This window comes from Asterias amurensis, chromosome 12 (genome assembly GCF_032118995.1).
Source record: "Asterias amurensis chromosome 12, ASM3211899v1".
Lineage (NCBI taxonomy): Eukaryota > Metazoa > Echinodermata > Asteroidea > Forcipulatida > Asteriidae > Asterias > Asterias amurensis.
The window spans coordinates 10,560,045-10,573,964 of NC_092659.1; the positions used below are offsets into that span (position 1 = coordinate 10,560,045).

General features: G+C 39.8%; 1 protein-coding gene across 1 annotated transcript; it reads right to left on the bottom strand.

Annotated features, from left to right (window-relative positions):
* Window positions 1–3: 3 nt before the first annotated feature.
* Window positions 4–6,327, bottom strand: LOC139945088 (octanoyl-[acyl-carrier-protein]:protein N-octanoyltransferase LIPT2, mitochondrial-like). The gene is given in 4 exon segments (XM_071942346.1): window positions 4–4,028; window positions 5,469–5,868; window positions 5,870–5,961; window positions 6,101–6,327. Coding segments are annotated over 4 exon segments (795 nt in total). The 5' UTR covers window positions 6,180–6,327; the 3' UTR covers window positions 4–3,804.
* Window positions 6,328–13,920: the final 7,593 nt, after the last annotated feature.

The following is a 13,920-nucleotide window of genomic DNA, read 5'->3' on the forward strand; positions in this document are numbered from 1 at the left end:
ATTAAGATTCCATGGCGGCATACATTTTTCTGCGGTGGGTTTTGGTCGTTATATATTTTTCACAAATCCGTCACTTTCGTGAAATAATGCAGCTTTGAAAATTTTCCGCCCCAGATATGTACCCTGATATCCAGGACGTCACTGTAGTATAATACGAAAGTGTAAGGCCGCCAGGGCTACTTTTGACCGTGATGTAATTTTAGCAATAAACCAATTAATAATAAATCAGTTTCACTGACCATGGTAAAATCCAAGGATGAAATTGAACATGCTGTTTTGTGATCATGTTCACTGGTTTTTTTTAATTAGCTGTTAAAGGGACATGTTGCCTTGGATCAGGCGAGTTGGTCTATGAAAAGTGTTTGAAACAGTTTGTTATGAAATGCATATGGTTAGAAAGATGTTTCAAAAGTAGAATATAATGATCCACTTTTACTTTGCGAACTAAGTTTTGTGGAGTCAAAAATTTGATGCCACAAAATGGCTAGCTGCGTTAGTTCATGACGTATAAAGTCAAACCGTGCTTTTTCAAGGCATTTTCATGTGGATCACTATACTCTAGATATAAAACATCTTTCCCACCATATGTATTTTATAACTAACCGTTTTTAATCGCTTTTCATAGACCAACTTGCCCAATCTAAGGCAACGTCTACCTTTGAAGACTGGCTGGAGCTATTTAAAACCATGTGGAAGTTGAGGCATTGCATGGCGAGGTATCAATATATATTTGGTTTGCAGTAACACCATGTGTGTATGTACTTGCAAAGTAGAGTTTATTCTTTAGAGAACTGTCTTGCCTTGTATTCTACTACCCCAGAGTAGATTTTCCAGTTTTTGGGGGAGAGTTCTCAGTTCTGAGGTAGTAGGTAAAAAGCAGGACAGTTTTTCTGTGGCCTCCGAGACTCGGAGTTTAGGATGGGATGCTGACTAGCCACACCGCAGGAATTGACTGCGCTACTATTGATTGGTTGCTGATTAGAATTCTACCTCCATGGTCCTCTTCACCTTGGCTTCCAGGGACAGCTTCAAGCCCCAAAACTTTATCATGAATGTTGTGTGATGATTGCAAGATTGATTACGTTCCATCAAGTGTCTCAACCATGGCTCATTCATTTTGTCAGGATTCTTTTTAAAATCTGAAAACATGTCGTACAAATTTTTGGGGTGAATTGCAATATTAGGCTGTAATTGTTTTATTAGGCTGTAATTGGTCATCTAGAATCCATAAAACAACTCAAAACTTAAATGTTGAAGCGTGATGCTAAAACTTTTTTCTCAAACAATGATTGAATTTTGTACGCCTAACCGACGCACCCGGGTACCCACTGACAGATGGAAATCGTTATTACATGTAAATGCAGGCTCACCCCGCTTCACAGCTCGCCAAAAATAGGAGTTGTAAAAAGGCATAGTACTTGCTGACTGAATGGTAGGCCTACTGCGTTATAAAATTCGCTTTGTTTGCCAGTTCTTCTAATCAGTGTGGCTGAGCTCTGCATGCAATAATACACGATTGTGTGTGGGGTGAGCAGAACAGGAATGTATTGCGAGGTCACAGTGCCATTTGGATTCCTACTAGTATATAGGTGAAGAGGCTGTACATCATGTCCCCCACTTTTTGAAGGGTGGGGACATTATATCAACTGTGTGACCCATCGCTATAAAGGCTTTACACTCGCATACTCCATCTTTGACAGATTGGCCTCCTTATTATAATAGATCTGCCCTTGGTAATTCAAAAGGCTTTACTGCTGCTCATGTTTTGTTTCGTTCATCATGCCTCTAATTGCCCTAAGATTGCACCCTGCGCCGTAAAAGGCTTTGTGTTCCGCACTCACACGCTCCATCTTTAATAGATCCCCCCACCCCTAACCTGGATCTGCCCTTGATGATGCTGTTGGTGGTGATTTGGATAATTGAGTTATCTTTCAGAATTAACAATATCATAGCAAAACAAGAAAAGTCGTGTTTGAAAACACAAATGGCCTGCAAGGTCAGTCCGTTTCTTGACATTTGACACATGTAGAGCAGAGTGTTGTGCAATGCTGTGCTGCAGATACTCTGCCATATAGGTGGGAAAAAACCTATGGGTGAAAACACTTCTACACACTACAACTGCCCCCCCCCACCCCACACACACGCACACACACACACAATTTCTACTCTTTCTGCTACATTACTTTTTTGATAGGAGATTTAAAGGTAATTACTCAAAATAATTATTAGCATAAAACCTTACTTGTAACAAGTTATTGGGAGAGGTTGGTAGCATAAAAATTTGTGAGAAACGGCTCCCTCTGAAATGAGGTAGTTTTCGAGAGAAAGAAGTCATTTTCTACGAATTTGATTTCGAGACCTAAGATTTAAAATTTGAGGTCTCGAAATCAAGCATCTGAAAGCACACAACTTCCTGTGACAAGGGTGTTTTTTCTTTCATTATTATCTCACAACTTCAATGACCGATTGAGCTCCCAGGACCAACCCACATGAAATCTTTTTGTGTCCTGAGTTATAATAAGTTTGCATGCACGCAAGCACAAATCAGCACCAAAACACCAGAACACCACACACACAATCTGGGACCCTCCTTTGTTCAACTCTTTGTGATAGCAAACCATGGAACCATTGTCCTTTTTGTTATATTGGTCCCCGGTTTGAATGTGGACACAAACCCACACACGGAAGGACATTTCGGAAACAGTATGTCCCTTTTGCGGCTTCGCCTCCGCAGGGCAAATAAGTGGCTTAAAAAGGGCAACAAAACTTAACCACCCCACTTTCGCGACAGTTACAGTAAGGTAAAAGCTATCGGCTTACATAAAGGTTCGGGATTTCACAAAGAGCTGAGATGGATTTCAATTCAAATCAATTCTAGTTGCCAAATAAAGTGTGACGTCACAATACAAGTTACTATGGCAATACTGACGATTTGTCTTTCAATGAATCTTATTGCTTTGTGAAATCGACCCCTGGTCAATAAAAGTGGGGGTTTTTCGTTTTTTTTTCCCCAAACATATTGTAAATGTGCTTGTCTCAATTCATTTAAGTTTACAAGATACGCAAGAAAGCAAGGTCATGAGATACATCAATGGGCAATATTTTTGATAGCGTGATGAGGGCACTCTCAATCACTTCCCGGGGTATATTCATTGATACCCAAAACAGTTATTAAAGATTGGAACACATTACCACCACAGACATCTAATCCATCACGGACAATAAGACTTTTAAAGGAGCTGTTATAATCCACCTCTAAAGCAAATTGAAAATACGACGCAACAAACATGACAAAAGTGACACAAACGCCTATTCATCTGTGCAGGGCGAATTGCGTTCACCCCCGGAAGTGATAAAAATACTATTTACGGTAAAAAATAAGGCGCATTGTAAGCAAAAACATGTCCCTGAATCATTTAGATTTATAAATCTCAAACTAACTTTTATTGTACCTTCACAAGCCTGGAAATTTGTACGCATAGTATAACAAACCATCAATAGATGTGCAACAGGTCAGCACCAATTGCACATCATGAGTGTTCACCACAGTAACTCATCAATCCAATGTACGGCCAATCAAGGGTCAAGGTGAAATGCATGGAAAAGTAATTGTATTAAACAAACTAGCATTAATTATAAAAAGCATTTAGTGTAAACTGAAATTATAATGTCATTATTGCAACATAACAGTTACATAGCGTACTGTGCATCACCTACATGTATCTGGTTATCTGTATGTATGCGATAACACAAAAAAACAATGCTTTGAAGTTGAGTTTGTGGAATCTGTCCACCAAGTACATGTCATGCATCAGCTTCCACAATGCTGCAATTAAACTCTTTGGCAAATGCCTTTAAAAACACCGGCAATACTTCATGTACAGGGACATCGCGTTGGAGTTCACGAGCAAGAGATGTGATACCTTTATCCTTGAGTCCACAAGGAACAATGTTGTCAAACCATGAAAGGTCTGTGTTACAGTTTATACCTAGTCCATGGGTGGTGATATATCTGCTGCACTGTATTCCTGTACGGGAAGAGAATAAAACAAGTAAAATAAGTGTGTCTAATATTTTAATGACATTGTAGTTTACATGGTTTGCTTTTCTTTGAGAATCAATAATCAACACATCAACACCGTAAGCACAGCAAAGGCATGCTAAAATGCTTTACGATGATGGCTAAGATATTTTGTGAATGGAGAACAGAAATACCACGTTTGTGCATGTGTGGTTGTTTCAAGAGCGATCGCTGGGGACCTTGGTTATCATGACGTGTGTCGTTTCACACTAATGATCTCAGGCGATTCTTAAAGGAACACGTTGCCTTGGATCGGACAAGTTGGTCTATAAAAAGCGTTTGAAACCGTTTGTTGTGAAATGTATACGGTTAGAAAGATGTTTTAAAAATAGAATATAATGATCCACACAAGTATCACTCAAAATTGCACGGTTTTCTTTTTACGTCGCGAACTATCACGGTCGGCCATTTATGGGAGTCAAAATTTTGACTCCCATAAATGGCCGACCGTGTTATTGGACGAGGTAAAAAGAAAACCACGCAATTTCGAGGCATATTTGTGTAGATCATTGTATTCTACTTTTACAACATCTTTCCAACCATATGCACTTTATAACAAACGGTTACAAAACGCTTTTCAAAGACCAACTCGACCGGTGTTCCTTTAACAGGGATGCGATTTTTGGAGGTCTTGATCCAGGCTGTTAATAACGCGGGTCTGTGGCGATTTCATTGAACGATGCGCACTTCCAATTTTATTACAATGATGTGATTTCATTCCCAACCACCATCGTTTAATAATAATAATAATAATAATTATTTTAACAAATTCTTATATTAGCGCATTTCACAATAACCATTCCAATGCGCTTTACATTAGTGCTCTGGTCATAGGGCCAATAACATCCCTGTAATGTTTCTCAGCTCCCTGGGGAGTATGTATAGCCCTGAGCTGCCTGTAAGGCACTTGTGGCTTTTCATACACAATATCAACATCTACCCTCGCAGGTACCCATTTATACCTCTGGGTGAAGAGAAGCAATTATAGTAAAGTATCTTGCTCAAGGACACAAGTGTCACGACCGGGATTTGAACCCACACTCCGGTGAATTAGCATCAGAACTTGAATTTGATGCTCTTAACCACTCGACCATGACACTCTACAAAAGAAATCTTGTGGAACGGGCTTGAGACGATTGCTAACAAACTTTCTTGCCTCCCTGGGGAGCAATATAACCTCATACAAGATGGTCAAGCTAATTAATACTGTAGCATAATACGTATGTACAATCATGTTAGACGAGCCATCTTCCAGTATACATGGTACATGTTTGTACTCATGCTTGGTGAACAAACAATTGTTCAGTACCCCAAAATACTGTGATGAAACATGGAGGAAGGAATAGCATCCATGATAAATTAAACCCTTTTATCTTGGGGGCCTTACCAATAGCAGCAAGTTTATTGTCCTTCACCCAGACACCTGTGTCACATGAAGTACCAGCTTTAACACCTAACTCTTGGCATGTGTGAATAACTGTTCTTTCAAGCTGAGAAATGTACCAACGAACACTCTTCTTGAAATGATGTAAGTTCAGAATTGGGTATGCAACTAGCTGTCCAGGTCCATGAAATGTAATTAAACCACCACGGTTAGTTCGATGAAAATGTGCTCCCAAGTTCTTTAATTTTTGTTCCTCGGAGACTAGGAAATCTCTACTCCTCACACCTATTGTGTACACTGGTTCATGTTCACAGATGAGAATACTGTCTCTTGGTTTGGATGGACCCAAAACAGGGACTTTTAGGTGGTCCAAATAACGCCTTGCAAGAATTTGTTGAGTGTTTCCAGGCATCCTGGTAAGCAATACGCCCTAAATGAATGACAAAGACTTGGCGATGCAATGACACATGTCCAGCCATGACAATGTATGTAGACCCTGTGTTTGGAAGAGAAGAGAGAGAATAATTATTTTTCTACATACATGTATGTACTGGAAATCAAAATCCAAATCCAACATTTAAGAGATAATGCTAACCATGCCCAATATGACATGGAAAACACCTGCAAAAACATACCTTTACCAGACAAGTTTGAAGGTGTGTCTGTGACGTACAAACACCATTTTACAATTGTTGCACGCTGTGACGGATCCATGGTGTATTAATGGTGTATAAATGGCACATGAAGCAAAAATGTGTGCCTATAAACATACTTTTTTAGCACATTCGTTACTTGAGCATGTAACAGATTTAGTATGAATCTGCCACAGGCCTGTATAATTAAAAAGTTTTACATCCCATTTTAGCAGCTTGTGGTAATGAGTTAATTCCATAAGGTTTCTCGCGATTCAGAACCGCAATGCTTTGTGGGAAGGCATATGGGGCAGTTTGCTATGCAATGCGCATTGTCATGCACGACTAGCGCACGCATTGCCTACCTTTGTGTGGGTTCAACAACGTCCTCTTTTGAAATTTTGCTATTGGCGATAAACCTTATGGTTAAGAGTGAGCGATGCATGCTGGGAAAAAATGGTGTGGCAAGATGGAGTGCGTTTTTGCGACCCCCAACCAAATCCCAATCGAGGTCAACAAGTCGGTTTACTGGTTGATCTGAACAGCATCGTCACCGCACTCGACCAAATACGCGATACACAACCGATGACCAATATTTCTGGTTGGGGTTGCCACAAAAACGCCACTCTATGAGACCCCAGGACTTCGTAACGCAACTAACAACCTCATGACATGAAGTGGAGTGTACTCCTCACTCAACCTCGTTCCCAAGGGTGATTGATCTCCCCGCGCCATTTTTTCCTATCTGAAAACATTACAGAGTTCATGGTAAGACAAGACTCATCAACGATCACACATTAAAAATAAACTTCCGCTATCTAATGATGTATCTAGCCTAGGCAGGCCCGCGAGAGCGGGGGGTGCTGTGGGTGCTGCAGCACCCCTAGCAAAAATGAAGGGGGTGCTGGAATATGCTATAGCACCCCTACTTTTCGAACGTTAATGGTTGTAACATTATAACTATTTTTAACTCGCCCCTAAAATCCCGAGTGAAAACTTTGTAACACTTTATAACAAATCAATTTTTAACTCCCACTATTTAGCCGGCGGCGCTACGTTAAAATCATGCAGCAAGGATCGGATAGAACTGCTTTTAAAAACACACTATACCATGTATACATGTACAATGCCATGCGTGAGGAGGGAGGGAGACGTCTAGCTGTGTGTATGGCGATCGCGATGTTGTGAAGTCCCTGCACTGCCGCCAGCGCCCAAACCATTATGATCGATTCTTAGTACGAATGTCAGACAACTTGTCCGTTCGGACAACTCGACGGTTCAGACAACTCGACTTTGAGACAACTCAATGCATGGCCAAGACAAGTCAACGGTGAGCGGCGACCTCCATTACTGTCATGTTTACACGATTTTTTTCTGTATAGCCTAAATCCTGCGATTCTATAATTTATCATTATTATTTATCAATTATATCACAAGAAAGTGTGGTGTCTAGTAAAGCCATACGTGGAAGAAACATCTGTAATGATTATTGTCCTGTGAGACTTTGTGTATGACTCTATTACTTAGCCAGCTGCAGTTCTCTACAAACTTATTCAAGACAGGTTAACAAAAAATTAAAACATTTAAAACATTATTATAAAGCTCTATAGTATTATTAGAAAACTTACTTTTGTTTCAATTTACTTATTGGCCCTAAGATTGCACTACAGAACATCTAGAATGCAAAATTTTCCCAGGCCCTTACGCAGGCCAGGACCCCAGGCCGCAAAAGGCTTCGCATTCCGCTTTATAGCAGGCTCCATCTTTAATAGATGTAACCACACTCACCAAACCCCACCCAACCCACCAACCCACCCCGAACCCACCAACCCCCACCCCCTCCCCTAAAACTTCTTGTCTTTGATGATGCTGATGATGGTAGGGATGAAACACCGGCTGAGCATTATAATGCAGAAACAGTATTGGATATTTCAAATCTATAATTGTTTTTAGGTACAATAACCATGATAGCAAAAATAGATGCATATATCATACCTTGAAATTGGCATTAAATTCCAACATCTGAGAGGGGGTCATTTATCAACTCTCAGACTCCCTAGATTGCACCAGAGAGCATCTACGGCCTAAAAAAGAAAATTCCTGGGGCTCAAAGCAGGCCCCGGACACCACGCCGTAAATGTTGTTCCCCCCCCCCCCCCCAACTTTGCAAGACGGATTGACACCCCTGGTTTGTCGGAACATAGCTGTCGATGCTGTTAAAAAGAAGAACAACTTTTGTAGAATATTTGCCTTTGTATTTGTGTGTAATAAAATGCATTGTGGGTTTTTTGTTTTTTTTAATTGCCAATAATATCCTACCTCCAAAAGATACATTTAAGCGCCAAAGTAATGGCTCAGAATGCACGACGGAGCATCTAGGACCAAAAAACTTGCGGGGCTCTTAAGCAGGCCCCGGACCCCACATGCCCCACGCCGTTATTGGCATTCGCATACCGCGATTGCCGATTCTCTGGGAAAATCCAGCACCCCTTGGCAAAAATTTGCTCTCGCGGGCCTGAGCCTAGGGGACTGTTTACATCGGGCACAGAGAGTTAAAAGATTTGCCACGATTTTTAGGGGACACCTTGAAAAACCGACCTCCTACACACCCCCCCGGACCGGTTTTTGCATAGCCCCCGGGACACAATTGCATATGCCAAAAGTATCAGGAGCGGACAGTATTGCATGGCGGACAAAAATTGCATCTGACACCGTGACCGGCGGGCATCGACACGATAGATAGATCATAATGGAGCAATTGCTCCATGGATAGATAGACATGATGATGTTACGCAGCCACTTGATAATTGTCCCAACTATAGTTGGGACTGGTCCCAACTTGAGTGTTTAAAGTTGGGGCGTCCCAACTATAGTTGGGACAGTAATGCAGGGTACCAGCGCGTTGCAGGGTACCAGGGTTGTTTTTTGCTGCATGCTGTGTGTGGTGTGCACGCACAGCAGCATGGATGATGCAGAGGACTGTCTCGTTGGTGTGAGCTAGTCTTGAAATCAAGTCGGTAATTGTTTAGCAGTGTAGTTTTAAGGGACGGTACTTTTGTGGCTGGAGCGTGGCTGGAGCGTGGTAGAAGGGTTCGAGTGGGTAAATTAATTCTTCTCAAGAAAACTCTTAATACAGTCATTTGACCAGTTCGGGATCATTGACCAGTTCGGGATCACTTCAACTTTGCAATAACCAAATAATTATATCACTTCTCATTTATTACCAATTTCTGTTGATAAATGTGAAGATTAACACCCATTAAACCAACAAACCCCAAAATAAGGTGCCAAATATCATCAGAAAATAAATTATGGCTGTTTTCCCTGAAGGTTGTCTGCGAAATTTATAATTTTCTTGTTTAAAAATGTTGGTTTGAAAAACACTGTTAAAACTTCTTACCTGTAGAATTGATATGCCGGGGCAAAAAATATTTATGTAAAGTGATAAGAATGTGTAAAAAGACATTCCTGTAAATACTGTGCAGTCATCTTGTTTTTTTTGAGGTGACGAAGATCCCAAAATCTTCTTTGGGCGGGCAGCTTACCCTTGACCAGTTTCGGGATCACTCAACATCTCATGCGTCAAATTGTGCCGCACTAACTTACAAAGTCAGTAAGTATGGTAAAATCATACTACTGTAATAGAAAGTTTATTTAGTTGATTTTGAGAAACATTACTTCAACAAATTCTTGTAGATTTTTTATTTTGTGAGGAAATTAAACTTGGAGGGGTCAATATTGCTTTTTAGGTTCGCTTCACTTTTTCATTTGCCTTTGCTGTTGTTTTGAGGTTTTGTGGCTGGGTTTTTGCGCTGCTATTGAGGACACTTGCATGACATTCACTAAAGAAAGGAAGTCCAAGTCCATGCCAACACACCTCTGAAGTTTCGTGTCCTTGAGAGACAGTTTTATGAATGGGAGTATGGGTTTGCAATAAAGGGCACTCTACTGATTCAGAATAGATTCAACTGATCCTGAACTGGTCAAACAGGTGACGATACTTTTCTCAAAGCCTCTTCAAAAGAACTAATATTTTTTCGTCAGTGAATACTTGGTGAGTTTTATGACATGTTTAGGTAAATTGATAAACTTTTTTGTTTAAGATATCAAAGAGATTGCAACAAAAAACAATGTGAATTCAAAAAGTGATCCCGAACTGGTCAAACGACTGTATATAGTTTTATGTTGAAAATTACAGTGTTACAGTTTGAACCAACTTGTACAAATAGAGATATGAACTTGTGTTGTGGGCATCAAACAAATAAACATGCCTAGGGGCTAAGACAACTTGAACAAGCGAAGTCAAGTTATTTCTACAGTTGGGACTGGGGGTCCCAACTAGAGTAGTGACTATCCTAACTGTACCAATGACTGTCCTAACTATAGATGAGACCATCTCTACCCAATAAAATGTTATAAAATAAATTTTGTCTATCCCTACTGCAACAGTTGGGACAGTCATTACTACAGTTGGGGCTGGGGTCCCAACTAGAGTAACAGTTGTCCAATCTTCTAATTCTATGAGGAGACCATCCCTACCACTCAGCTAAAATATTATCAACCTGGGCCTATCCCACAGACTACGCTGATGATGAGTTGTTGGAACAGTCAACCCATTGATACAGTTTTGAACGGCAGTCAATTCTGTGTGGCTGATGCAGAGAAATAACCGCAGTCTGAGACTTGAAATCAAGTCTACACAGTTTGGACCCGACAGTACAGTAATCCACGCATGTACTACTGCTGTTTAAGAGCTCTATGTGAAATCCCAACTACAGTTGGGACGCCCCAATAGTTGGGACGATTATCAAGTTTGGACGGAACAATAATAGACTACTCCTGAGTCCTACCCCATGGTCCTACTACTAGTCCTAGAACTATACTATAAACATGATAAAGGTTGTGGTTCTAGGGGTGGGGGGGGGGGGGGGGGGTAGTAACACTCACTTAAACTTCCGAGACAATTAAATTATCGATGTCCAGATTACCGCTCTTGCATCCTGCGGTGTCAAATATCTATGCCCATATCTATTCCGCGTTAAGTTGGTTTATTATTGTTTGACGTTCGACTATGAGGGGCCGTTTATGACTAAATGAGCAAACCCATATATGGGTCATTCCATGTCAGACGGACCAACGCACTTTTTTACCTCATGTCTTCCGATTTTGATAAAAATTGCTGTGCTTGCTCAGCAATTTTTAACCCGATCGGACTTACCATGTGGTCAGGGCAGAAACCACTAAAATCTGACATTTTTAGGGTATATACCACCTTTTTGGTAAAAATATGTCATAACCATGTCAATTCTCATCACATATATGCAAATTTGGTATCAAAATGATGAGAATTGCATGCTCAAATCAATTCTTTTGTCAAAAATAATGAAGGTCACTGTAATCTTTAAAATGTTATCGTGACCTTTGACCCAGTTTTCGAAATAATGTATCATTCCAAAAATCAATGAAATAAAAATCTCTTGATAGAGCATGTCTTCCTCTATCAGAATCCACAAAGAAACAACTGGGCTCTTCAAAATTCACGATTTTATGACTATTTTTGTACAGTTGTTAGGTTACAAACTAGTCAATTTATATACTTTACATAATAAATCCACCATTAAAACTCACTCTTCTGTTTCTAAAGTTGCTTTAAGTGTTCATGGTTTTTTTCTTGTTGAGGGCTGATGTGGTTTAGCCAGAATCAAACTATCAGCAGTGCGCACCCAGGATTTATTATTTTTGGGGGTAGGGCAATATTTTCCCCACAAATTTCTTTCGAAGATTGTAAAACAAGAAATCAAAACAAATCAAATAAACAAATTGAATACCTTGGAGGGCCGGGATCAATCCCCTAGACCAATCGTCCCCACCCCCCCCCCCTTTTGGGTGCACCCCTGTGATTATTAGTGATCCCAATTAGAGATTACATCAAAGTTGGAGAAGCTGTCTGCCTTTCTTCAGTAGATCACAAACTTATGCAGTCTTACTTTAACTCCCTGTGATTAATCATGAACAACAAATTAATGCATAATAACTTTCTGAGAAATCCTCAAGAACAATTTGTTTACCATGCTGCAACTCTGACTTCAGGGCCCATTTTAACAGAGCTGCTCAGCCGCCTTTGTGCTAACTGTGCGATTTCCATTTAACCGTATAGCACACGAAAAGGCATGCTAACCTTCCGATGAAGTCAGAGTTGCAGCATGGTGACTTTTTTTGTTTACCATCTTGGAAAGAATTTTGTTTCAGAAACCGCCCCCCCCCCCCCCCCTCCAGCCACAACCCAAATGAAATTCTGGGTGCGTCACTGCTGGTATGTTAAAGTATGATTCTGGTTAGACCACATCAGCCCTCAACATGAAAAAATCCCAAACCATTAAAAATTTTAGTAACTTTGGAAAGTTTTTTATTTTTTATTTTTATTTATAAAGTAAAGTACATGTATATAAATTGACTACTTTGTAACCTACCAACTGTACAAAAATAGTCTTAAAGTTGTAAATTTTGAAGAGCCCAGTTGTTTCTTTGTGGATTCTGATAGAGGATGACATGCTCTATCAATTGATTTTCATTTCATTGATTTTTGGAATGATGCATATTTCAAAAATTGGGTCAAAGGTCACGATAACATATTAAAGATTACAGTGACCTACATTTCAGAAAATTAATTTTTGACAAAAGAATTGATTTGAGCATGATTTGAGCATCGTTTTGATACCAAATTGGCATATATGTGATAAAAATTGACAAGGTTATGACATATTTTTACCAAAAAGGTGGTATTTTTACCTTAAAATGTCAGATCACAGTGACTTGTACAAAAATAGTATAAATTGACTACTTTGTGACCTACCAACTGTACAAAAATACTCTTAAAGTTGTAAATTTTGAAGAGCCCAGTTGTTTCTTTGTGGATTCTGATAAAGGAAGACTTGCTCTATCAAGTGATTTTTACTTCGTTGATTTTTGGAATGATACATTATTTCCAAAACGGGGTCAAAGGTCACGATAACATATTAAAGATTACAGTGACCTACATTTCAGAAAATTAATTTTTGACAAAAGAATTGATTTGAGCATGATTTGAGCATCGTTTTGATACCAAATTGGCATATATGTGATAAAAATTGACAAGGTTATGACATATTTTTACCAAAAAGGTGGTATTTTTACCTTAAAATGTCAGATTTTAGTGGTTTCTGCCCTGACCACATGGTAAGTCCGATCGGGCTAAAATCTGCTGTGCATTCATTGCTCATAGGACCTACAAGCACAGCAATTTTTATCAAAATCGGAAGACATGAGGTACAAAAGTGCGTTGGTCTGACATGGAATGACCCATAGGAGCAAAACCATTATATAATATGAGGGGCCGTTTATGACTAAATGAGCATCCCATATATATAGGAGCAAAACCATTATATAAGAGCAAAACCATATATATAAGTATGAGGGGCCGTTTATGACTCATATTCGACGTTCGAATGTCAAACAAGAACCAGTTACTTGTTTGACATTCAACATTCAGTTGTGCATAATTAATTCGAATGAATTGATCATTAATGTTTCAATCCAGTTGTGATCCAGGGCCCGATTTCATAAAGCAGAAAATACTGCAAAAAATGGGCGGGCCATCTGTCACAAAATGTAAACTTTATTGACTTATCTGGTTATCCTACAGTTTCTGCTAAGCAATATTTGTCTATGCAAGTTTTTGTGCTTATGCTTTATGAATGGGCCCAGACACTGACAGCTAGGCCTGGCTGCATGTGGGTACTACTTCTACTGCACTTGTTTATAGCATAGAGTAAGGGTCCAAGGAC